We start from the raw sequence: 24,595 nt of genomic DNA, 5'->3' as shown, positions 1-24,595 counted from the left end.
AAAGAATACGTGGGGGGGGGGTGGGGGGGGAAATATACTTCAGATCTGGTAATGCTTCCACAGAAGAATTTATCCAGATCATTTCTTTTAACAATGCATTAATGCTTGACAAAGATGACAGTTAAATAAATTGATTTGTTAGAAAAACTGTAGATCTCAAATATTAAATCAAATATCTAGTAGACTTACCAGCCTTACAACTTCTCCACATTAGAAAATTCAGTCAGTTGAGAATGGCTTCAAAGACTCTTTAAACTGTGTTAGATGCTCGTTTAAAACTGACTAAACTTCAAATTAATTTTTCCTGAAATTTCCTATCCTGAACTACCTTTAAGTTTATAAATCAAAAGTGCCACCTGGACAAACAAGTGTAAGTTTACAAGGGCTTCCATAATACAGCAAGATCTACCAAACAATTAGTAGCAACACAGAAATATTCTTCAATATAATGAGTAACTTGCCTTAAATTCTTCTTAGGAATTGTTTTATAATGATTTTAAAACTTATAGTCCAAGTACTGAACATTAAAACAATTTGCAAACAGCTGTATAATTAATCTTGTGTTCAATTACATCATGAAAGTGGTTATGTCCATCTTTGTTTATTTTCCTACCCTAAAACTGATACTAACCAGGGAACAACTATGAGGAAGCAGACATTGGCATCATGCTGAGTTGGTTTAATTTTAAATGGCATATTAGAAAAACAAATCAGCATGCTGTAATGACTAAAGCAGATGTCAGAGTTAAAAGGGGGCACTACAGTTATTATAAAAACCCAAGCTTAAAATCATTATGGCCCTCCACTGAAGTCAATTCCATGCTTTCCTTAGGATTACAAGTGCTTCAACCCTCTACCTAGCAGCAAAAGCTCAACCTGTCTTCTAGCTATAAAATATCCATCTGTTCCCAATCTTTACAAGGGACCAGATCCAATAAACCAACTGCTTCAGTGCAGTCTTGACATAAAAACAAAGTTTAGCGATTCTTTAAGTAAGCGTGGCAAGTTAATATCAGAGAAGAAACAAATCAGCGAACACAGAGAAGCCTGCACAAATTTAAGTATTCTCCCAGGCTCCTATATACAATAAAAAGTTCTTGAAAATTAAAGTTACTTACCACTTGGATGCAGTTGCAATGGTCACAGTAAAGTCAAACACCATAAGCACTGCAAATGCCATGGGAAGACTGCATTCAGGTAGAAACTAAAAACCCTGGTAGAAAGATCTGGCATTTAATAAGTGTGACAAACAGTAGCTAGTTCCCCGATATCTTACCTTGCATTTCTGTGCTTTGGCATGGTAAAGCACATCCTGATAATGCCTCGCATTTGTTGGTTTCACATCTTGCAGTTTGGCTGTAGGCAGCAGCAATGTTTCTACAGTTTTCTCAGGATCCCCCTGATCAATAGCTTCGTTAATGTGGCCAACTGCAACAATTCCTAAGAAAGGGAACGTGTTAGTATTTAAAAATGCACTAAATCTCGCACCAAGTTCAATCAAAAAAAGACTGGTGCCATAAAGAGGTTTAAACCCCAATATAGTAATTTTAACTTAAGTTATCCCAAACAGAGAACAAGTGACAAATAGTAAGCAAGGATTTTTTCCTGCTCCCACAACTAAGTATTTAACTAAAGCTAACTTGTTTTAAGATATCAGATTTAATTCTCTCTCAAAAAAGGATAAAAAGAGACTTCTTTCATTTTGTTCCAAAACAAGATGACCAAAACACATTGTTCAAAAGTAAGAAAAAAAAAAATTCCAGAATAAATACCTTCCCTAAAAGGACTCAGAATTTTTTATATCAGACTATTCAAAATAGTTTTCAGCACATTCATTTTCTCAAACAAGCATATACATGTACATATTACATTTCAGGCCACCAAGTTAGAGAAATCTAACCTGAATATACTCAAGGAGTATTAGGTGAAATTTATATAAAAACAGTATCTTCAAACACTCTCTCTATTTCACCTAATTCTCCCCGAGTATATTCAGGTTAGGTTTTTTTTTTAAAACTCGGTGGCCTGGAAAAAAAACCAAAAAAAACAAGCAAACAAAAAAAAAAACCCCCAAAAACAAAAAAACCCAAAACACACCACACCCTGAATCTCAGAACTGCTGAGCAGCTACAACTCCCAGTGAAGACAATGGGGAAAACAGGGTGTCCAGCAGGTCTCAAAGGCACACAACTTTAAAGGGCTGCAATTAAGTTTTGACCCTAGTTTTTTGTTTTAAAAAGAAGAGCTGAAGCATGGCAGAGTGATTTTCATAGGATTTTTGCTATACCAGTCTTGCAAATAAAAACATGGATCCCTGCAGTTTGCCATCACCTGTGACAGAGTGCATTCCAGTTGATGGTTGCCTGGGATCTGTTGATTTTTTTCCTCAGGTGTATATACATTCATTTAACTGGTGAGGTCACAGTCCTATGACCTCACAAGGGCTCTTAGGGGGCTAGGAGGAGTGTTACAGTTGTATTTAAACCATTATAAAAGGCACTTAAAATGGGAGCATTTACCCACTAAAGGGTGTTATATCCCATGCTAAGTATCTTCTAAACATTTTGAAGATAAGCCAATTGAAGTGAAGGTTAGCTTTGATCAGTCTTATCCAGGTCATTGTTAGGACAGCTCCAGGGATGTAATAAAAAAAGAAGCTTAATTTGCAGTCCTCCAGATTCCCAGAATGCACAGCTTCCAGCCTGTCTACCCATTTCCACCCTCCAAACCTCTATTCTTCTCCCTACCTCCCCTTCCCTCCACACCGAGTGCAGTCACTTTGAGCAGCTTAAGGTCCCTGCCAGACATACAGGTAAAAGCAAAATGGGATCTGATGTGCAATTCACAGAACTGCACTTCCCAGCATACCACATGTTCATGGCAGGGGACATAACTGTCAGATTGAACATCAGATCCCATCACTCCTTACTGCCAGAGCAATCTCCCAGCTCCAGCCTGACAGGGCTCCCAGGCACAGGGGTGGCACCATATACCCCCAAGGCTGGGAGCCTAGATCAGCTGCAGGATTCCAGCCTCGGGGCACATCTGGCCACATGTTGAATGTGTTGTTATTCCACAACACATTTGTTGTGGAATAACTTTGGCTTATTCCTTGTTTTATGAGGCCCATCAAATGTTTTAATGTGTGGCTAGATTACAATTTAGGATGTGATTAACTGTTTAATCATGTCTTAAGCATTGTGTGTGGCAGGGGCCTAACTGCAATAAGATCATAGAGCTCAGGGAAGCGTGTTTCCCCCAGCTCCATGGCTTCATTATCTGGAGGCTCTACACTGAGCAGATCTGACAGGGTCTCAGCTAGTGCAGGGAAGACCATGGCTCTAGCCACCCAGCAACTCCACTCTCAGCATGCAGCCACTGCATTAATTGTAGCAAGATCAGGGATTCCAGGGAGCAGAGGGTAGAATGGCTCCTTGGCCTCCAGGGTTTGAAATCCCGGGGGGGGGGGGGCGGAAAGCAATGAGCCCCTGTATAAAAGATGAGATCCCCCAACCTGCCCCACACCTTTTTAAGAAGCTCAGGCAGTGGCATCTCCTTCTGACTTCTGGCTGCCACCACCACAGACCCTGCCATGAGTCAGAGTGTAATTCAAACCTTGCTGGTCTTGTCACACAGTGGTTCCATATGGAGCACAGAGCTGCCAGGGGTTCACCCTCAGCAAGGAGCCACTGGATTAAGTGATCTAACCTGGTGATTCTCAACCAGTGCCATGGCCCTATCAGAGTAGAATGCTTTTTTGAGTTGATTGCAACAGAAGAATTGCTCTATTATTTTTCTACAGTAGGAACACAAAAGTGAAAAACTAAGAGCTGGCATTTACTGAGGGGTGCCTCAAATCTATTGAGGGCTGCCTCAGGTAGCACCTTGTCAAGGGTATTTAAATGCATCTAGTTCACAGGATGCTAGGGAGGGAAGAGAAGCAGCTGCAGGAAAGGCATAGCCAGGTGCTGCCCAGACAGAGTAAGGATAGCCCAGACAGATAGCGAGCACCTACCAAAGCCATACTTAAACTTATGTGGAATTCATCATCCATGTATTTCAAAGTACTTTGCAAAGGAAGCTCAAAATCATCTCACATTGGGAAACAGGCTGAGGCTTCCCAACACCACAGAGTCCTTCCAGGGCCAGAGCAAGCTCTCCTGACTGATGGATCGGAGCACGTGCTAGACACTTTCTTGCCTAGTTGGGCCCTGTCACCACGTGAACAATATCAACAGGATGATGGCCTGGGGACCTCTTTCATTCCCTTCAGGCCACAGCTGAGGCACATGGGTGGAAGTCTGCCCCTATTCTGCCTATGTTATACCTACTGTGTGGATAAATTCAGGATTTTCTCAGTCTAGCACACCTTTAACCAGCATCAAATCAATCAGAGGAAAAAGGTCTTTTGAGTTTCCCTGCTCCCTTCACCTCCCTCTTCTCCACCTCTGAGCCACATGTCACCCGTCCCCGCCACGTCAGAGGAGCAGAGTCCTGACTCCTGTCCACACCCCTGCTCACCAGTCCTCTAGTGGAAAGTCTAGTTGTGTAGGTTTAAGATAGCATTAAGCCTTAAAGTTAGAACAGTTTCAGAGCAGTTATGACCGCATAACATTCCACATATATTTTTAAAAATGTTTTAAAAAAGGTGGTCTGTAACAGGCCCTTGACTATTGTCCAAGTTGAGATAACCATGGTTCTGCATGGCAACCCTGGGGCACTACCAGCGAGGAGTGGAAATTATGGGCACAGAGGATTTGAGCTTTTTAATAAAGTAAATCGAGTGCCAAAAGGCTTTTCAGGTCCTGTAGATAGTTTTGATCAGAGCAGTTCTCTTCTAGGCAGTGGCCCTAGAAGTGTGCCTTCCTAACAACTTTGGTTCTTGCTAACATGTGGTCTAGTTTCCCCAAGTTAATGAGCACCTGCAACTCCTATTTACTTAAAGCAACACTAAGTTCTAAAAAGTCTGCAAAAAAATGCTATGACAAGAGACAAAATATTGTTAGTCATTGACAATTGTTCCATTTACTTAATAGCTTCTTTGGCTCAAGCATGTATGATATAGCATATCCTGATGTTTTATAAAAATGCAGTAAAGAAAAATAAATGTCTAGCAGCACCACTGCAGTTTTGTTGGAGTGTTGTTGTAGCTGTGATGGTCCTGGAAATATACGAGAAGCAAGACTTTGTGATATCTTTTTGGAACCAGATGTATTAGACTATCATTGGTCTAATAAAAGTTAAAGAAAAAAATGCCTCTAGCAATGAAGGGATTCAATTACTCAAATATAAGAAGCCCCCAAATTTGTTTTAAAGAACCCTCATTAAGACAACAGTGCTATTGTTCAACCTGGAAAAGAAAAGCTATAAAGCAACTTCCAACACTAACTTACGGTAAAAGAAAAGTGAGAACACCGCTGTAATAACACAGGAAACCACATTGTTTTTGTGAGGGAGCAGGGAACAGACAACTAAATTGCAAGTGTGCACTGAATGTCTTCCTTCCCCACTAGACAATGATCTAAGGGACATTTACCATAGAATGCCTTGAAAATAGGATACTACTTATGAGGTAGTATCACCCACCCAAAATTGTGCCTGTACTTATTGACTCAGTCAAATCTCTAAATGAGACTAAATGCCAGAATTATTGTCCCAATTCTGGTAAATATTGGTTTTTATGACAGACCATGGCATCTGTGATGTCACATGAGTAATGCATTCTGGGATACCTTTCAATGACAAAGGATATGCCAAGAGTATTTTCAAAGAAAGAGAGACAAGGGTCATTGGAACATGCAACGTAAACGTTCCTTCCCGTTTCTCCAAGCAATGCCCTGCCAAGGCCATGAAGTACAGAATTTATGCTCTGAAAATACATTAACCTCTGCCTATGACTGAAAACCAGAACCACTTACTTTCATTTTCTTCCTGAATTTGCATATTAACCATGTCAATGCAGTTCTGTATATCATTCCAACTTAAATAATCTTGTCCTTGAGATGAAGCTTCTGACTTAATAGACAATAACGTGTCAGCATAACTATGGGAAGATATAAAATATATCAATATAAGTTCCCATAAAGAGTCAGTTAGATGCACTGTTCTTCATTGGTTATATTTTAAAATGTTTCTTATGGAATGAACTGAAGTCACATGAAAGTGAAAAACATGATTGCAAACATCTGCAGCCAGGCACAATGTGAGCAAAAACATGCAAGTTGCCTTAGCTCCACACGTGCATCTTCAGTTGTGCAATATTTTCATCATCTCATCCCAAGACACCTACCATACAGTTATGAACTGCACCTCATTAACATGTATATCTGCATTCCAAAAGAGATGTAGCCAAGGAAATACTAATTTTAATATCAACTGAAATATCTTAATATTTCAAAGAACTTAAATTGTAGCCTATGCTGAAGTGCATTTCATATCAGGTATGACAACTCTTCTCCCTCCCTTTTTTTTTTTTTTTTTTTTAAATGATCAAAAAAAAGTGGTTAAGTTGCAGCTAACCAATGTAAAACATTTCCATAGTTCCTCAAACCAAAGCACTTAATCCAACCATGAAATTATTTGATGTTGACTCTGAAACAGTTCACAGCAATACCAGAAGACAGCTTAGAACTAGAAGTGAATGCCACTTTACCTTCAGCCTGTGGCTGGTCAAAGAGAAAGCAATGGCCAGAGATGAGTATTCTGCCAAGACTAACCCCTCTAACTCTTGCCAGAGCCATTTCTAGCACATAAGATAACCCTCTCACTTGGGGCCCTACCTATGAGTCTCATTCTTCCACTCTGCATCCATTTACAAGTTTCTTCTCTCCTAGTCAGAACCTTAAAAATGGGAGAACAAAACCAAGGCTGCCAGTAAGGACTCCACACCATTCCTCCTAAAGGCTAGCAAGGAAGTAGAAGCTGAGAAAGTGGCATACCCAATCTGCTGCCTAACTACAAGCAGCAGTTTAACAGTTGCGAGGCAACATGTGATGGCAGCCCTGGCCATGAGGCAGAAAGCATTTCATTCTCTCTCAATAGTATGGCTCACAGAAAGGAGGCAGAGGACACCCTGCTTTTATGGGATTCCTGATCTCTAGTATATTACACAAAAATACTCATTTCAAAGATTCTCTCAGAGTTTCAGTAAGAGACTACTGATCAATAGGTTCCAAGCCAACTAGTTAGTTCAGATGCCTAGTGCCAAACAGCATACTTGTCAGGTCAAGTTTAATTTCTGAGAATATCTCCCTCCTTCTCCATATTCTTTACCTCTCAAACATTTAAGAGTGTTTTATTGTCCATGCTCCAACCGTTCAATCAATCTAGTTCAGTTGCTTTAACAGTTTATCCCGTCAATAAGTAGACTGCACAAGTGTTTACCTAGCAACCTTTCAGCTTCACCATCACTACAGACAGAAAATGTAACTGAATATATGCCCACTATATTCCCTTTGTAGAAGCTGCTTTTATTTGGACAAAAGAACTATGTATTTTTTACCGTTGAAGGTTTTCCTCCTCCAGGTTATTGAAGCCAATAGATGGGTATTCAAGATGAGTCTTTATTGCCAGGATGTCCTTGTTCTCCAAGGCCTGGTTTAGCAACACAACAGCTGACAACATATCTACAGCAATTGACAGTTCATCATGTGCCAGGTAATTCTGTAGGACAATACAACACCTCAGCCAGGAAGGTAAACCAGTGTTACTGACACAATCAAGTCAGAGCGCCATATAGATTTCCTTTAAAAATGAAGTGCAAGGAGGAATTCCTCAGTTACAGAAATATCAGTTTACTGTACTATAGGTGTTAAATGAGTTGGGATTGTGTAGGACAAAGAGCTGACTCAGAAGATCTATAACAAACTAACAATTAAAAATTATGAGACAAAGGTGACCTTTCATTTATAATCAGTACAATACTTTCCATACAAGGAAAGATGTATACTAGGACCTCAAAGGATAAGTAAAAGTGAATGTCTTATAACAAGAATTTAATCAGAGCCAAAGTCTGTCAAGAAAAACAATCTCTGGACAGACAAAACACTAAGGTATCCATCCCTACATGGTGACCAGGATGTGCCCCAGTCTGGACATTCCCAAGCATGTCCTGTGCACCTGGTCCCACTAGCACATTGCAAAGTTGGAAATACAACAGCAAGACATAAGAGTGGCCCCCTCTGGCTTCCCCGTTTCAAGAGCTCTGGTCTCCAGTATGCTCAGCAACATTCACCAAAATACACTCCAAAGCATCTTCACCCATGTATTTCCACATTTGGAGCCTGCGAGCAGGATCAGGGCTATGGCTCACGTCTGTCCTGGCTAGAACACACCATGGCTGCAAGGCAAACATGCACCAAGTATTTGCCTATCCACAGATTGGTTTACTTGGCAACCTCTACCCCTCTTAAAAAAAAACCAAACCTCTAGTCATAAAGCAAGTTGAATTTCACTTATGGAGCACTTAATTTGCCCCCATACAATCATGCGGTCAGAAAATATTTATGCAATACCCAGGACAGCAGTTAAATGGCCTGGTATTTTAATTATCCTAACATTTATCAAGTACCAAAAAGTGTGTTCATACACCAGTATTTGTGATTTTCATGGCTTGATTACATAACATGAAAGAGAACTGCACGAGCTTTTCACGCTTACCACAGCATTCTGTTGTTGAAGGTTGAACAGTTCAGCCTGATAGACAGCAGCAGCAAATGAGTGCACAACAGGTAACTGAGCCTCCGGTTTCATCAGTGCAACCAGTGTCTTACTAGGTTCACAATTACGAATCGCAGTATTGATATTGTCAACTGCTATAAGTTCTGGGAAATAGCAGGAAAAGCCCTATTAAATTTCTGCATGTCATAGGGTTTTTTAATATTATATAGACAATTAGGATATCCAAAATTTCATCACACACTGAAGACAAACTACAGATGTAACTTATTTATTTTTTTTAATTTATTTCTCTCTCTTAAGGAAAAAGAATTTTAGCTGCAGTAAATTAAGAATAACTGATCCATATTCTTCCAAAAAATAATTGCTATCCAAACTGGATATATCAAGTCCTTGACAAACTCCTGAAGTCAGCTTCTACAAGTTAAATTATGCTGACCTCCTTATCCTGAAGTTTGCCCTCACAAGCCCTGGTAAGGATAGGGATCTAATGGCATTTATTATGTTTGAACAATTAAGTGACACTTGAAGCATCAACTTAAACATCCAACTTTACTTTGCTCCAATATGGCATTTCCTTCTCTCTCATTTCTGTCACATCTATCATCATCTTCTGATGATCACATCCATCTCCCCTCCAACTCCACCTACTGCCCATTCTAGTTAAAAACCAAGTCAGCTAGCAATGACAAATTACCCTTTGAGTACCAATAGGACCAAAAGGAAAGCTATTTGCCAGGCTGCTCTCATGCTTCTAGAATTTTAAACAGCTATGCTTAAAGGGTGGGATGACATGCAGGCTGCATTTTTGCCACTTTTTTCCTATTTCCCTTTACCCTCCAACTCCCTTTTTCCTGAGTTAGTCTGAATTAGGACTAGACTTCAGCCACTTAAGTGTCACTACCTGAAACTAAACCTTAATTTTTACCCCAAATTCCTTCAATATGTAAAGCAAGAAAAACTATTAGAATTACATTAAATTATTATTTGCATCCTCTGCATCACTACAGGAATAGTATCCTTGTGGGTAGCTCAGAATTCACCTCCCATGTAACACATGCCTCATGGGTACAAATACACATCTAGATCAACAAAAGAGAAGACACTCAGGAACACTAGCTTTTACATTTTGCAGGCCAAAGAAATTGTACTTACTACAACTTCATCCTATTGGCATGAGACAGAGTGCTACAAGAGAAGCAGTCATCACAAACCTGGTTGATACCATCTTGAAGAAAGTTATCCGATCAGCGATTCTCAATATTTTTAGATTCAAGACACCCCTCAAACTCGAGGCATCCCTTGGAAAAATGCCAGCCCTTAGCTTCCACTTGTATTTTGACTACAGAAAATAAAATAATTCTTCTACTGAAAAGAATAAAAAAACACCACAACAGGCCAGAACATTTGTTACATTACGGGGTCCTATTTGAAATCCTTGGGCTTATCTTGTGAATTATAGTTGCACACCTAGAAGTGATAACACTGCATGACACCCCATGGTACCCCTGAAAGGATCTCAAAGCACATCAAGGTGCTGCAACACTGGTTGAGCATCACTGCTCTAGACAGCACCCAAGGAAATTGTACACAAATCATTTCAGCCTTATGGTTTTTTTTAAAATATATTTAAGACAAGGCTAAAATCCCAAGGGGGAAGGCTGTAAAGTCTACTTGACGTAGGACAGTGATGCTCAACCAGGGTGCAATGAGATAATTTCAAGGGTGCCATGCAATGTTAGCACTGGTAGATATGCAGACATAATTCAGAAGGCAAACCCAGAGGCTGCATCTGGACTAGTGTGGCTGTGCGGAACGTGGTGCCGCAGCCCCATCTGCAGTGCTACATACTGCTCATTCTGGTGTTTCCTGCACTGCTCCTCTGTAGCGTGTGGGGGAAGGGGTTTGATCCCAGGAGATCCCGGGGTCAAAACTACACGGAAAAAGTGGGGCACGTGGCTGCCCAAAGCCATGCTCTGGCTGCTGGCCAGGCTCCAAACTGCACAAGCGCCGCGGCTGCAGCTTCCTCAACCCCCAGGACTCCAGGTAAGGTTGCTGGCCTCAGCCTCCCCTACCTCACCCAGGATAATCTTTCGCACACTAGAGCGCATGTGGCACGGACATTCCCTGGGGACAAGCAGCAGCGGCACACCTTGTGCTGCTACTTTTTGTCCCAAGGGAACCAAACATCCGTGCTCATCTGAGCATGGCCAGAGGTTTCAACTAGGAATCCAGAGTATCATAAACATTGACCTGTTGTGATCTTTCCAAGCTCTTTGCAACAGAAAAAAAGAGTGTTTTTTCCATAGTTGAAAAAACTGAGAGCTGGAATTTTCCAAGGGGTGCCTTGAGTCTAATAAGGTTAAAACACACTGACTCAGAGGTATAGATAGAAAAAAAAAGAGTTGGGTAAGCAAGCATCCTAAGGCACTTGAGATGTCCTGCCAGAGTAAAATGGTGCTCAGCTACAGTACATTCCTCAAACTCACCCAACCTTACCTTGGGTGGGAAGGTTAGGAGACCAACATTAGCAAAGGGGAACATGCTACAAGACCATTTGAGGCTGCATGGGATAGCTATGAAAGCATTACATAAACGCAACCTATGTCAATGGCCAGCAGTTTTTCAAGCCGCAGCCTTGAACATCCTGGATCTAGTCCGATGCAGGCTGGGTGTCTTTGGTGATACATTCAGTGCTTGGGGGAAAACCTTCCCTGCACCTGCACCCATACCACTGCTGCTGCTCCCAGCCCTCCATACCCAACTTTGAATGCAAGTGCAGCTTCCAGCCAGCAGGGAGCTGTGCCAGGGCTGGAAAGCTGGAAGCTGTGTTCACACTACTGCTGCTCCCTCTTACCCCCTCTCTGAATCTCCCAGCTGTGGCACAGGTGCAACTGCAATCTGCCTGGCCCCAACATAGTTCCTCACTGGGTGGAATCTGTGCCCATGCTGCAGCTTTGGCCCGGGGGGGGGGGGGGGGGTGTAAGGAACAAAGGCAGACGAACAGGAACAGCCCTACCCTCTGGCTCCACAGGCCAAATGTTCCCAACTCCTGGTCTAAAGCAAGGGTGCCCAGGAAAAAAAATACCAGGGAGCTTCCTTTAGACTTTTTAATAGCAAGAATGGCAGCTTACACCACAGCAGAAGAACAGTTGGTACTTCAGGTAGGAAGGCTGCAGGGTTTTACAGAAACCATGACAAAAATCCAAAGATAGGAAGGCAGCCCCTGAAGACTGCAAAGAAAGAGAAAGAGAAGGCTGGGTAGGAGGAGGGGGAAACATCACTCTATCCTTCAGAAAGATTCAAGGAGATGAGAATTCCAGCAACTTCCTCAATATAAATGACACTGAAAATACATCTACAGAACATTAGGGGCTCATTTGACCAGGAACTTAAGCACCAGAACCCCTAGTTTCATAGATTGTAAAGTGGGAAGGGACCACAATGGATCATCGTGTCCAACCCCCTGCCCCTGGCAGGAAAGAGGACCAAGGTCAGATGACCCCAACCAGGTGACTATCTAGCCTCCTCTTGAAGACCTCCAAGTTAGGTGATAGCACCACCTCTCTTGGAAGCCCATTCCAGATCCTGGCCACCCTTACTGTGAAAAATTTCTTCCTAATATCTAACTTAAATCCACTCTCAACTAGTTTACACCCGTTATTCCTAGTCACTCCCTGGGGCACCTTAGTAAACAGCGCTTCCCCTATTTCCCGTTGACCTCCCCTAATAAATTTATAGACGGCCGCAAGATCTCCCCTCAGCCGTCTCTTGTGAAGGCTCAAGAGATTCAGCTCTCTCAACCTCCCCCCGTAGGGTCTATCAGGAAGGCCACTAACTATGCGAGTAGCCCTCCTCTGGACCCTCTCAAAATTCCCCGTGTCCCTCCTGAAGTGTGGCGCCCAAAACTGGACACAGTACTCCAACTGCGGCCTGACCAGTGCCGCATAGAGGGGGAGCATCACCTCCTTTGATCTATTAGTCATGCACCTGCTAATGCACAACAAGGTGCGACTGGCCTTGCTGATGGCCTTGTTATACTGCCGGCTCATGTTCATCTTGGAGTCAATTATGACTCCAAGATCCCTCTCTGCCTCCGAGCTGCTGAGAAGGACACTCCATAACCTATAGGTGTGCTGGGGGTTCCTCCTTCCCAGGTGGAGTACCTTACATTTATCTTTATTAAATTGCATCCTATTTCTCTCTGCCCATTGATCCAACCTGTCCAGGTCAGCCTGAATCTGCTCCCTGCCCTCCGCTGTACTAACTTTGCCCCATAACTTGGTATCATCAGCAAACTTGGAGAGGGTGCTCTCCATACTCTTCAAATGAGACTTGTGGTTAAAACTAGCTATTTGCTTAAGAATCCCTCCTGAAATCAGAGCTGATAGCCATTGGTAGGAGACAGGGCAGCCAGAGATGAGAAGCAATTCTGAATCCCTGATTTTAGTTAAACACACCCATCATATCTTAAATAACTTACATATGTGCTCTTATAGGGCAGGGTTATTAATGGCAATTAGTTCTTCAGAGCTGGTAAGGCACTTGCTTTAGAAGCAGAAGACTAAACCCAGCTCAGCAGTATGAATCATACAAAATGAGGGTTGAAAAAGGGACCTCAGGGCATCATCTAGTCCAACCCCCTGCTCAAAGCAGGATCATCCCCAACTCGATCATCCCAGCCAAGGCTTTGTCCAGTTGGGTCTTAAAAACCTCCAAGGATAGAGTCCACAACCTCTCTGTATAACTTGTTTTACTACGCTGTTAGGTAAGAAAATTCTTCCCAATATCTAACCTAAACTTCTCTTGCTGCAACTTGAGACCATTCCTCCTTGTTCTATCATCTGCCACCACTGAGAACAGTTTAGCTCCATCCTCTTTAGGCAGTTGAAGGCTGCTATTAAATTCTCTGTCTTCTCTTCTCCAGACTAAAGCCCAGTTCCCTCAACCTCTCCTCAGAAGTCATGCCCATCAACAACACCCCGCCGCGCGCACACACTATTTTCACTGCTCTCTACTGGACTCTCTCCAGCTTGTCCACATCCTTTCTACAGTGGGGGGCTCAAAACTGGACAGTACTCCAGATGTGGTGTCATCAGCACTGAATAGAGGGGAATAATAATTTCCCTTGACTTGCTGGCAATGCTCCTACCAATGCAGCCCAGTATACTGTTAGCCTTCTTGGCAACAAGGGCACATTATTGGCTCATATTCAGATTGCCCACCGTAAACCCCAGGTCCTTTTTTGCAGAGATGATGCCCAGCCAGTCAGCCTCCAGCCTATCATGGTGCATGGGATTATTTTATCCCAAGTGCAGGACTTTGCACTTGTCCTTGATGAACCTCATAAGATTTCTTTTTGGCCCAATCCTCCAGTTTGTCCACATCACTCTGAATCTTAGCCCTATCCTCCAGTGCATCTGCTACTCCCCTCAGTTTAGTGTCATCTGCAAACTTGCTGAGGGTGCAACTTTATGCCATCTTCCAGGTAGTTGATGAACACATTGAACAAAACCAGCAAAGGAGCAATCCCTGGGACACTCCATTTGATACCAGCTGCCAACTAGACATCAAGCCATTGATTATTACCCTCCAAGCCCGATGCTCCAACCAGTTTTCTATCCACTTTACGGACCATTCATCCAGCCTGTACTTCCTGAGCTTAACTGAGAGAATGCTGTGGGAGACAGTCTGGCCCCATGGACTTGTATTTGTCCAGCTTTTCTAAATAGTCCCTAACCTGTTTTCACCACTGATGGATGCTCACCTCCTCCCCAAACTGTGCGGCCATGTGCAATAGTCTGCAAGCTACCCTTGCCTGTAAAGACAGAGGTGAAAAAGGCATTGAGTACATCAGCCTTTTCTGCATCCTCTGTCGCCCCCATTCAGTAAGGGACCCACGCTTTAAAAATCTCTCTCTTGTTACTGACATAGTTGTAGAAACTGTTGTTGTCACCCTTCACATCCCTTGCTAGCTGCAACTCCAATTGTGCTTTGGTCTTCCAGACTCCATCCCTGCATGCTCGAGCAATGCTTTTATACTCCTCCCTAGTTGTTTTGTCCAAGTTTCCACTTCTTATAAAAGCTTCCTTTCTGTGATTTAGTTTACCAAAGAGATCCCTGCTAAGCCAAGCCCGTCTTCTGGCATATTTTGCTAGTCTTCCCGCACATGGGGATGGTTTGTTCTGCACTCTCAGTAAGGCTTCTTTAAAAGTACAGCCAACTGTTCTGGTCTCTACCCCCCCTCAGACTGGCTTCCCAGGGTATCCTGCCCAGTTTCCTGAGTGAGTCCAAGTCTGCTTTTCTGAAGTCCAGAGTCCTTACTCTGCTGCTCTCCTTACTTTTCCTCAGGATCCTGAACTCGGTCGTCTCATGGTCACTGCTGCCCAAGTTGCCATCCATTACTACATCCCCCAACAATTCTTTCTGGTTTGTGTGCAACAGGTCAAGAAGAGCACAGCTCCTAGTTGGCTGCTCCAGCACTTGTACCAGGAAGTTGTCCCCAACACTCTCCAAAAACTTCCAGGATTGCCTGTGCACTGCTGTATTGCCCTCCCAGCAGATGTCAAGGTGACTGAAGTCCCCCACGAGAACCAGGGCCTGTGATGGGGAAACTTCCGTTAACTGTTTGAAGAAAGCTTCATCATCCACCACTTAGTCCTGGTCTGGTGATCTATAGCAGACCTCCACCACAACATCACCCTTGTTGCTCTCTCCTCCGACCCTAACCAAGATGTCTCAGCAAGCTTATTTCCTGTTTCATACTGGAGCTCTGAGCAATCATATGGCTCTTTTACATAAAGTTCAACTCCTCCTCTTCTCCCCTAGCTGTCCTTCCTGAACAGTTTATACACATCCACGACAGTTTTCCAGTCCTACGAGCTATCTCACCAAGTCTGTTAATCTGATCACATCATAGTTCCATGACTGTGCAAGAAATTCCAATTCTTCCTACTTGTTTCCCAGGCTCCTTGCATTCATGTACAGACACCTACGGTAACTAGGTGATAGCTCTGATTTCTCAGAAAGAATGAGAACACCTCCCCTGTTGTCCCCTCCTGATTGCTCTTCCTGCACATCACCCACTTTTCCACTTACCTCACGGCTTTGGTTTCCATCCCCCCAGTGCATTTCTCTCATTTGAATTCTTCCTTTTAAGAGGAAAAAATCTATTTTTCTTGCTTCAAACCAACTAACAGAGTGACCAGTGGCTGGACAGATTTAGCTCTGGCCTTCTTACTGACCTATTATTCAGCAAGTCTAAGATGACAGTGTTACAGCATAATACTGCATCCACTGTAAGTGCCTTTTAAATTCAGCAATGTGGTTTTCATCATCAACATCTTCCTGCTACTAATCAGGTCTCCCCTATATCCAGGTCTGTGACCAAGTCACTTGTTTAATTAGGACTATAACTCCACTCAATAGCAGCTTTTGTACATGCCATTCAGGCAGCAAAGATATGATGGAGCTCCTCACGGTACAGCAGACACTTTCCAGTTGATCAGGTACTTTCAGAGCAGTCCAAACCCATGGAGTCCAAGTACATTTACCCCTGTGGACCAAGTCTAAGTCTTGTGCCTACTCTTGAAATTAAAACAAGAAAGAAAAAGAAAGGAAAGTCTCCTAAAACTGCAGCACACAAAGTAACCATAAAACAAACAAACAAAAAAACCCAACAAATCTCCCTGGAGCTAGTAACAGTAACTAAAGCCTTCACTGAGGCTACATGCCATTACATGGCTTGGCCAAATTCCAGGTGAGGAATCAGGCACCCAGTATTCTGTCTGTAGTACACAAAGATTTACCAACCATCTTAGGCATTAAGATGCAACATGGAGAGGTACCTACATGCTTGGTCTGTATCTTGGTCAACTTGTTACAACTCTAAAAATACTTGAAGAGGTACTACTCAGTCAGCCGAGTTAAATTTCAAGTTTTGCATCTGTCAGGTTCCCTCCCCCCACTTCCAACCTCATTCCCTCCCTCCTAAAAAGTTGATAATTACAAAAGGTAGAAATTGGTCAACTTAAATAACTAAAAGCACACAAAAGTCACTTAGGTTGCAAGGTACACGGAAAACAACATCCTTCCAACCCTAAGGAGACACTGATGATCCCATACAATTAGTGCAACCCGTCTAAGAATTTTGTGTTGCCAAAAAGCAACTCTCCTTGAAGGAAATAATGTTCATCATATTTTGATCACTCTAAAATCAAATTTTCTAAGACTAGAAAGACAACAAACATACATAGGTATATATACACACACACACACAACATGGCCCAGTTTGCTTTCCTACCACATTTTTGCATAACATCAGAAGAGCTGTTCAACTGAACTGAAAGACATTAAAGAGTGAGGGAACAGAAAAAGCCCCGCCACTAAGCCATGCCACAGACAGCATGCAAGTACAGCAGTTTATCCAGAGCTGGAGTTCCTAGTGCATATGTTATCAGGCAAGGCAAGCCAGAGAAGCTAACACATGCACTACTGTAAATTTAGAGCCCCCTTTTAATACAATTTTTTCAAAAATATGCATCAGTGGTTGTTGGTTTATCTGCTGTACCTTTACATTAAGTGTCTCAGAACAGGCTAGAATGAAGAAAAGGTGTCAAAAATGCAAAATAACCTGCTTTCTTCTCCTATAAAAAAAATGTAAAATATTCTTCAATTTGATCATTTTGTTAACTCAGACAAAATATCAACAGTTTCCACTTGGGAGAGTTTAGGTATTAGTCAAGCCTTCCAAGCCATGCACTGTGTTCAGTTTTAGCCAGTGTGTCCACTAGTAGCCAACAGTTATTCAAAGAGAAAAGTGTTAACTACCTTAGATAAAAGAATACATCCAACGCAGCACAGATTGGTGACTTGGCAATTGTGACACTGAGAAGAACAGTAACAAAAATAAAATGCAATGCATGTGGTTTCAGTGTATAAAAGAAACCATGTTTGCATGCAAGGAAAGGTGGATCTAACTCTTCAGCTTGATTAAAGGTAAAGTGGTGAAGGTGAAAATGAGATTAAAACATTTACTCACTAAGCTTGTGAGCCTCAGCCTCCACATTGGCCACACTAACGTCTTTCTGTATTTCACTTTTGTCGAGCATAATTGGAACCCCTGCTATCTGACAGATCAGAAAAAAAAGCATAATGAAGTATTTTTAAAAACTTGAGGAAGGAGAGGAAGAAACTCCATTATGATACACACCAGGAATCTACCATGCTGTTTTCTATGTACATAACAGAGCAGTACATTCAAAAACAGTGCTAATTTTTTTCCTGTGGACTTCCCCATTATTTTAAAAATTAGTTGCCCTCTTAAGCAGAGAGGTACTTCCTAATGGTCTTCATTCACCATTATTTCATATTAGTATTTTTATACTACAATTTTCAAGAAGCTTAACTTCCAAGAGAACATTATTAGGAAGTGAACTCCGTCTATACAAAGAATTCCTTTCAACTCATTTAGAACTTCACACTAATGCATCATGCACTTTACAGTGGATGCAAGTAGTTTTGTAGTGCTCAGGAAAATATAAACCTGAAATCTTTTGTAAAATCCTATTTCACAAAAATCATGCGGATCAGGGTGAAACCAAACTAAGGCATCATGCAAACATGTTCCATTCAGTTACCTGCATTCTCTGTTCTTTAGAATCACACAATTGGACTAGGTACCATGAGGAATTTTGCAGCAGAACTTCAAGTAAGCTCAAAGCAGGGTGGTTCAAACCTGCCATCAGTGCCATTTCATCTTGCCTGTCAATAGCCTCATTCACTTGGACTAAAGCCATGTGAACTGAAAGGAAAACAATGCTTACAAACAGCACACATTTTTGCTAAAAAAAATTCCATTGCTGATGGCATCTACCTCTCTAAACCAAGGCACTTAATAGCAGTCTTTATCCAAAGGACTGTACCTTAAAGCACCAGTCCTTCCAAGAGCCTTGGACAGAGTCCCCACAGACTTTTCAAGGACACAGGCTTAAGCCTGAATTTGCAGTCCATCTAGAAGAGGGTTCAAAATTTACAGTATTCTGAAGCCAGCAAGAACTGACAGAGAAACAGAGCAGGTGAAACCATGGCTTCTGCGTTAAGAAGTCCTAACAGCAAAGATATCACCTGAAAAGACTGGTGATAAAAGCAGCAAGACATTGCAGTCTAAAGCAACTGCTGTAATACTGACAAAATGTTTGCTTTTTTAATTTTGCCTTATTTTTATTTAATCGTATTTCTGTAAAATTAAGTCTGGCCAGCTGAAATTTGGACAAAAAAGTCATCTATAGTTTGTAGATACCATATGCATGCTTCCATATAAAACCAGAATTCAACTTACTGTTGATCTTGTTGATATTGCCTTGGATCTCTGCTTGTGTGAGCAGTTCTTCATACACATCTCTTTCTTCTTCTGAAATTGTGCCATTCTAAAAGAACAAAAACTTTACCAGTTCAAAGATTTATTAGTTCCACATATAAGAGCTGTTAAAAATTGTCAACCAAAATATGAAGGCTTAAACTGTGGACCCAGTTGTGCTATATTTAAGCATCATCTACTTTCTGAGAAGAACTTTGTAGTTAGTGCTGCATAGCTTCAAATATAGAAAACAAGATTTATTCTGTTACTGTAAAATGATGCATCAGTAATTTGTATTCAGTTAAGTCTGTTTACTTAATTGATTTTACATCCACAGAATTTTTAATTCAACTTTTAGTTGATACTAAATGTAGTCTGGTTTCTACAGAGCAAGTTGTAAAATAGAAAAATAATGGGGATCCTGTATATTCTCAGTCAAAGTCTGCATTTGAGAGGGAAAAATAGAAATCATGTGTTATGTGCAAAAATACATAGAACTTGTATGCCGTTATGCTTCTATTAACATAGGTCTTCAGCTTGTATTTTTTACTATAAGAGTAATTCACCTAATTAGCTTAGCAGCGGTTTATAAGCACAATCCTAGAACCATTTAAAATGCTCTGTATAACCAAATGATCAAGCATATGCAAAATTCACGGATGCTAACTGATCTAAATATGTTTGCATACCTTCAATCTTGCATTTTCCTCTTTTCTCTTTTTAGCTTCCAGGAGTTCTGTCTGATATTGCTGTGCAAGTTCTTCATCCACATTTAGCAACATTGCATTTGGATTCCTAAGAGTTATGATGGTTTGATCTGCTACTCCCTTCTCAATAGCTTCATTAATTGCAATTACTGCAGCATGCACTGAAAAGGAATGATAGGAGTTAAACTCTGAGAAGTGACGAAGTAGTACTTCTGGATCAAGCCCGTATATTTTTAAAAAGCAGGGAACGGAGATGGAAAGGAGTTTATTACTTGATGAGGAGTTTTATGATGTAGCAATACATCATAGCCACTGGTGGGAATATTTGAAAGCTCGTGGCGCATGGGCCAAGTCCCGGAGGACTGGAAAAGGGCCAACGTGGTCCCCATTTTCAAAACGGGGAGGAAGGAGGACCCGGGCAACTATAGGCCAGTCAGTCTCACCTCCATCCTTGGCAAAGTCTTTGAAAAAATTATCAAGGCTCACATTTGTGAGAGCCCGGCAGGACAAATTATGGATGAGGGGAAACCAGCACAGGTTCGTGGCAGGCAGATCGTGCCTGATCAATCTAGTTTCTTTTTATGACCAGGTTACGAAACGCCTGGACACAAGAGGAGGGGTGGATGTCGTATACTTGGACTTCAGGAAGGCCTTCGATACGGTATCCCACCCCATACTGGTGAACAAGTTAAGAGGCTGTGACTTGGATGACTACACAGTCCGGTGGGTGGCGAATTGGCTGGAGGGTCGCACCCAGAGAGTCGTGGTGGATGGGTCGGTTTCGACCTGGAAGGGTGTGGGAAGTGGGGTCCCACAGGGTTCGGTCCTTGGACCGATACTCTTTAATGTCTTCATCAGTGACTCGGACAAGGGAGTGAAATGTACTCTGTCCAAGTTTGCAGATGACACAAAGCTATAGGGAGAAGTGGACATGCCGGAGGGCAGGGAACAGCTGCAAGCAGATCTGGACAGGTTGGACAAGTGGGCAGAAAACAACAGAATGCAGTTCAACAAGGAGAAATGCAAAGTGCTGCACCTAGGGAGGAAAAATGTCCAGCACACCTACAGCCTAGGGAATGACCTGCTGGGTGACACGGAAGTGGAAAGGGATCTTGGAGTCCTAGTGGACTCCAAGATGAACATGAGTCGGCAGTGTGACGAAGCCATCAAAAAAGCCAATGGCACTTTATCGTGCATCAGCAGATGCATGACGAATAAATCCAAGGAGGTGATACTTCCTCTCTATCGGGCGCTGGTCAGACCGCAGTTGGAGTACTGCGTGCAATTCTGGGCGCCGCACTTCAAGAGGGATGCGGATAACCTGGAGAGGGTCCAGAGAAGGGCCACTCATATGGTTAAGGGCCTACAGACCAAGCCCTACGAGGAGAGACTAGAGAAACTGGACCTTTTCAGCCTCCGCAAGAGAAGGTTGAGAGGCGACCTTGTGGCTGCCTATAAGTTCATCACGGGGGCACAGAAGGGAATTGGTGAGTATTTATTCACCAAGGCGCCCCCGGGGGTTACAAGAAATAATGGCCACAAGCTAGCAGTCTTTCCTGCTTATGCAGGGGGTCGGACTCGATGATCTATTGAGGTCCCTTCCGACCCTAACATCTATGAATCTATGAATAGTCGCATGACAATATTTACATTTTCAAAGGTTTAAGAATGGTTTTGTTTTCCAGTTTTAAAAGGAGAAGCTGCACTTAAAACCTCCAAACCAGAAAAGTTAAAATCTTACACATTTTTCTCCTTCTTGAAAAAGGTGTGTAATTAATTACTGAAGGGAAAAATTGAGAGGTCCAGTTTTCATCTTTCAGTTCTTTGCACCTAGCCTGGTCAAATCATTGAAAACACTTAAGCATAAGGACTGGGAGAACTAGGGTAGCAATGTTTAAAATGAATATTCAAAAGGAAAAAAAGGAGAATTAAGAATTTCACTTTTCTACACATTTTGTGTCTGTAGAGCCAATTACAGCCACACATTAGCATGAACAGCAAAAGTCAGGATGCCCTATGATCCACCAGGAGTTGCTCCCAATCCAAATTCGTCTCAATTCTCTCACATGGCACAGAGAACAAAGGTGCAATCTTGAGTAAAATCCATTACATTCGGCTATTTCCACTGTAGATTTTTTGTTTAAAGAGACATTTACTTTTGCTATTTTACAAGTAAATGATTACATACATAACAAATGTTCACTTAGAAGAGAAACAGAGGACGCGTTTTAAATGAACATCTGTTGATTACATATATGCAATCATTTAAAATATTTGCTTTAACACATTCACTCTTGCTTCTTTATCTAAATACTGTCACAAACAGACAAAATATTTACTAAGATGTAGCTTTGCTAACAACTTTTCCCCGTCAAAAATCTCACAACCTTCTCCCAGTACATTTCCAGAAAGCATTTATGAATAAGAATGTTACTTTACTGTCAAGGAATCAAGAACAGCTTAATTTTGTTATTGAAAACTTCTGTTATGGATAAATGCATTTGACAATGCAAGTAGGGAGGGATTTTTGGGTGGTGGGGAAAGAGAGGTGCAGAACTTCTTTGGCAGGGCTTTTTGTCATGTATGGACATTATAGCTGCACCAAGGACAGTGGCCTTGCACTATATTTCTCAGAAAGGCTACACAGAAGCATGAACAAATGGAGCAGTAGCTCCACAGGACAAAGTTCCACTTGAATGGAAGGCACTACCCAAACGCAAGGCACAAACCCCAGATGGGAAAGCAAGGATAGCAAGCCTAAATTCTGATGACAAAGTTCCCCTGCCTTATTTCTCAATGGCAGCTTCTCTCCAGCAAGTGGAAGAAAAGAGTCGATACAAGCAAAAAAAAAGGCTAGTGTGTTTTTCCTTCTGCGAGAAGGAATGAGAGGACTTCCAAACAGGATGTTCTCTCTCCTGAGAAGTTTTCTAGCACCAGTCTAAGCACATGAACACTACTCAGGGTCCTAAAGACTCCCAGTATCTCACAGCCCTCTGCTCCCCCTCTGGCTCCCAAATGGACCACTTATCAGTGAGCTGTTAGGGAGCCCTGCAGGGCACCTTCTTGTACAATTCCCAAGACCTCTGATGTGGCAAAGAATTCCTGCTGCTGCCTGAACAGTCTGAGATTGTTCATATAGCTATCCCAATGTCCCCTCCCCAGCACTGAACAGTCCCAGGTCAGCCTAGGTCTGTGCGAGGGGAGCATTCTTTGCAGCTCAACCTATCCTGGGGATCTCTAGGATGATTCAAGCCATACTGCCTCACACTCCCAGGGCTGTGCAAGGGATGAAGGGGCATTCCCCTGCAGCTTGGTCTGTCCTGGGTGACCTCATGGAGAAGCAGCCAGGGTGATTATGTGTAGTTACCCAAAGTGTGCTTGGAGCACCTGAGGCTAGAGGGCCCAGAGTAGCCAATAGCCACATGGTAAAGCGGCAGAAATCGTGAATACACAGCGTGAGAGTCTGGGGGACCAACACGTGTGTGCATGTGCAGGGTAAGGGTCTGGGGGATTCGAGATCTGTGGTGCAAGGGGTGCTGCAGCAATTACTGGCTGCATACAAGTCTGCTTATGCTCTGGCACCCTCTCTTAGATAAGTATTGATTTGTGGTATTGTTGTTTATACTGGATTGGTATCGGATTGTTGCAGTTGTTTAAATATAATGGTTGTTACCCTCCATCACATATCTGTCAGTCATTTACTAATTAATTATATTGCATTAGGTTACAGCTGGGCTGTAACCTAATGTCTTAATGAGAGTTGAGGTGCCTACCATTCTTTCATTTGGCTGATGTCTAGGAGGATTAAGAAGGGTTTTTGAACCCCAAAGCTTGCTTAATAACTGTTCTCCAACCATTTGGGTTGGTCTAATAAAAGATATCAAATTCACACAAGGAACCTTGCTGCCTAGGAGGATTAACACCCTCACTTGAATAATTAGAGATTGCCATTCAACACTCTGAAGTCTATAAAGATGTAAAATAATGTTAAATGGTAAAAGGGGAGTCTTATTAATGAGTCAGATATGCACAAGTTAATAAAACAAAATGCACAAAATGGTTCAGTGGAATATGAAGTTTCATCTGGAAGATGAAATTAAAATAAAGGCTGAATAACTGAAAAACACAATAGCATGATGTGATCATTTGTGAATTTGTCTACCAGTGGAAAGACGCGTTAGAAACCCCAGTGGGACATTTAGAACAAGTCTGAACAACTACTAGGGAAAAAAAAAAAAAAAGTCTCCCTTAGAGCATAAACCCTGGGCTGACAGGAGACAAAAAAATTGGTATTGGTATTGATAGATGTAACAATGATACGAAAACAAAATTATACTGATCTAAGCCATAGCCCTGTAACTTTTGTCTGAACACTTCTATAACTGTACAAATATAGCTACAGTATATCATTGCTACTTCAATGTCAAATGGAACAGGAGTTAAAGTTTCATTCAGGATTACAGAGTTGCAGCATTTTAGCTAACTGGTATGACTACAGCACCATGTGATGTAACAGCGCTTAACAGCTAGTGCGTACTCCTTTCAAATTTCCTAACAGGCATGTTTTTCCATAGCCTTAAATGTATTTTTCAATCTGCTGAGAGCAACAGGGTTCCTCTGCATTTATGTCCAGGATATGAAAAAGCACCCTCTTGAGGTCCTTTCTAGCCCTATTTTTCTATTAAATCATTTAATGTGTCCTTTTTTGCAGGCTTTATTTTGTGGTGGTACACTACATGTGCATGCTCTCTTCCTCAAAAAACTTAGTTTGCCTCCTCCCCGGAATCTGCTACCACCCGAAGTATGTGACAAGATTCCCATGATGCAACAGGCACTTCCTCTTCTGGGGAAGAGC

The 24,595-nt window shown here is 42.1% G+C and overlaps 1 protein-coding gene across 4 annotated transcripts in view; it reads right to left on the bottom strand.

The window, feature by feature from the left end:
* IQGAP2 (IQ motif containing GTPase activating protein 2) overlaps positions 1 to 24,595 on the bottom strand; it is a 175,576-nt gene that overhangs the window by 58,847 nt on the left and 92,134 nt on the right. Inside the window, exons 7-14 of one of the 4 annotated variants that reach the window (XM_014521523.2) lie at positions 19,723 to 19,901; positions 19,016 to 19,103; positions 18,315 to 18,478; positions 17,717 to 17,804; positions 8,659 to 8,822; positions 7,502 to 7,662; positions 5,919 to 6,043; positions 1,277 to 1,440 (exon numbers count right to left, since the gene is read on the bottom strand). In XM_014521523.2, coding sequence (XP_014377009.1) covers positions 1,277 to 1,440; positions 5,919 to 6,043; positions 7,502 to 7,662; positions 8,659 to 8,822; positions 17,717 to 17,804; positions 18,315 to 18,478; positions 19,016 to 19,103; positions 19,723 to 19,901 — 1,133 coding nt within the window. The remainder of the gene's footprint in view (positions 1 to 1,276; positions 1,441 to 5,918; positions 6,044 to 7,501; positions 7,663 to 8,658; positions 8,823 to 17,716; positions 17,805 to 18,314; positions 18,479 to 19,015; positions 19,104 to 19,722; positions 19,902 to 24,595) is intronic. The other 3 variants (XM_014521524.2, XM_014521525.2, XM_014521526.2) reach the window with 3 other exon arrangements.

The sequence above is a fragment of the Alligator sinensis genome, unplaced genomic scaffold, assembly GCF_000455745.1.
Source record: "Alligator sinensis unplaced genomic scaffold, ASM45574v1 scaffold159_1, whole genome shotgun sequence".
Classification (NCBI taxonomy): Eukaryota; Metazoa; Chordata; order Crocodylia; family Alligatoridae; genus Alligator; species Alligator sinensis.
The sequence above is the reverse complement of the archived record's forward strand: the minus strand, read 5'-3'. Positions and strand labels throughout refer to the sequence as shown.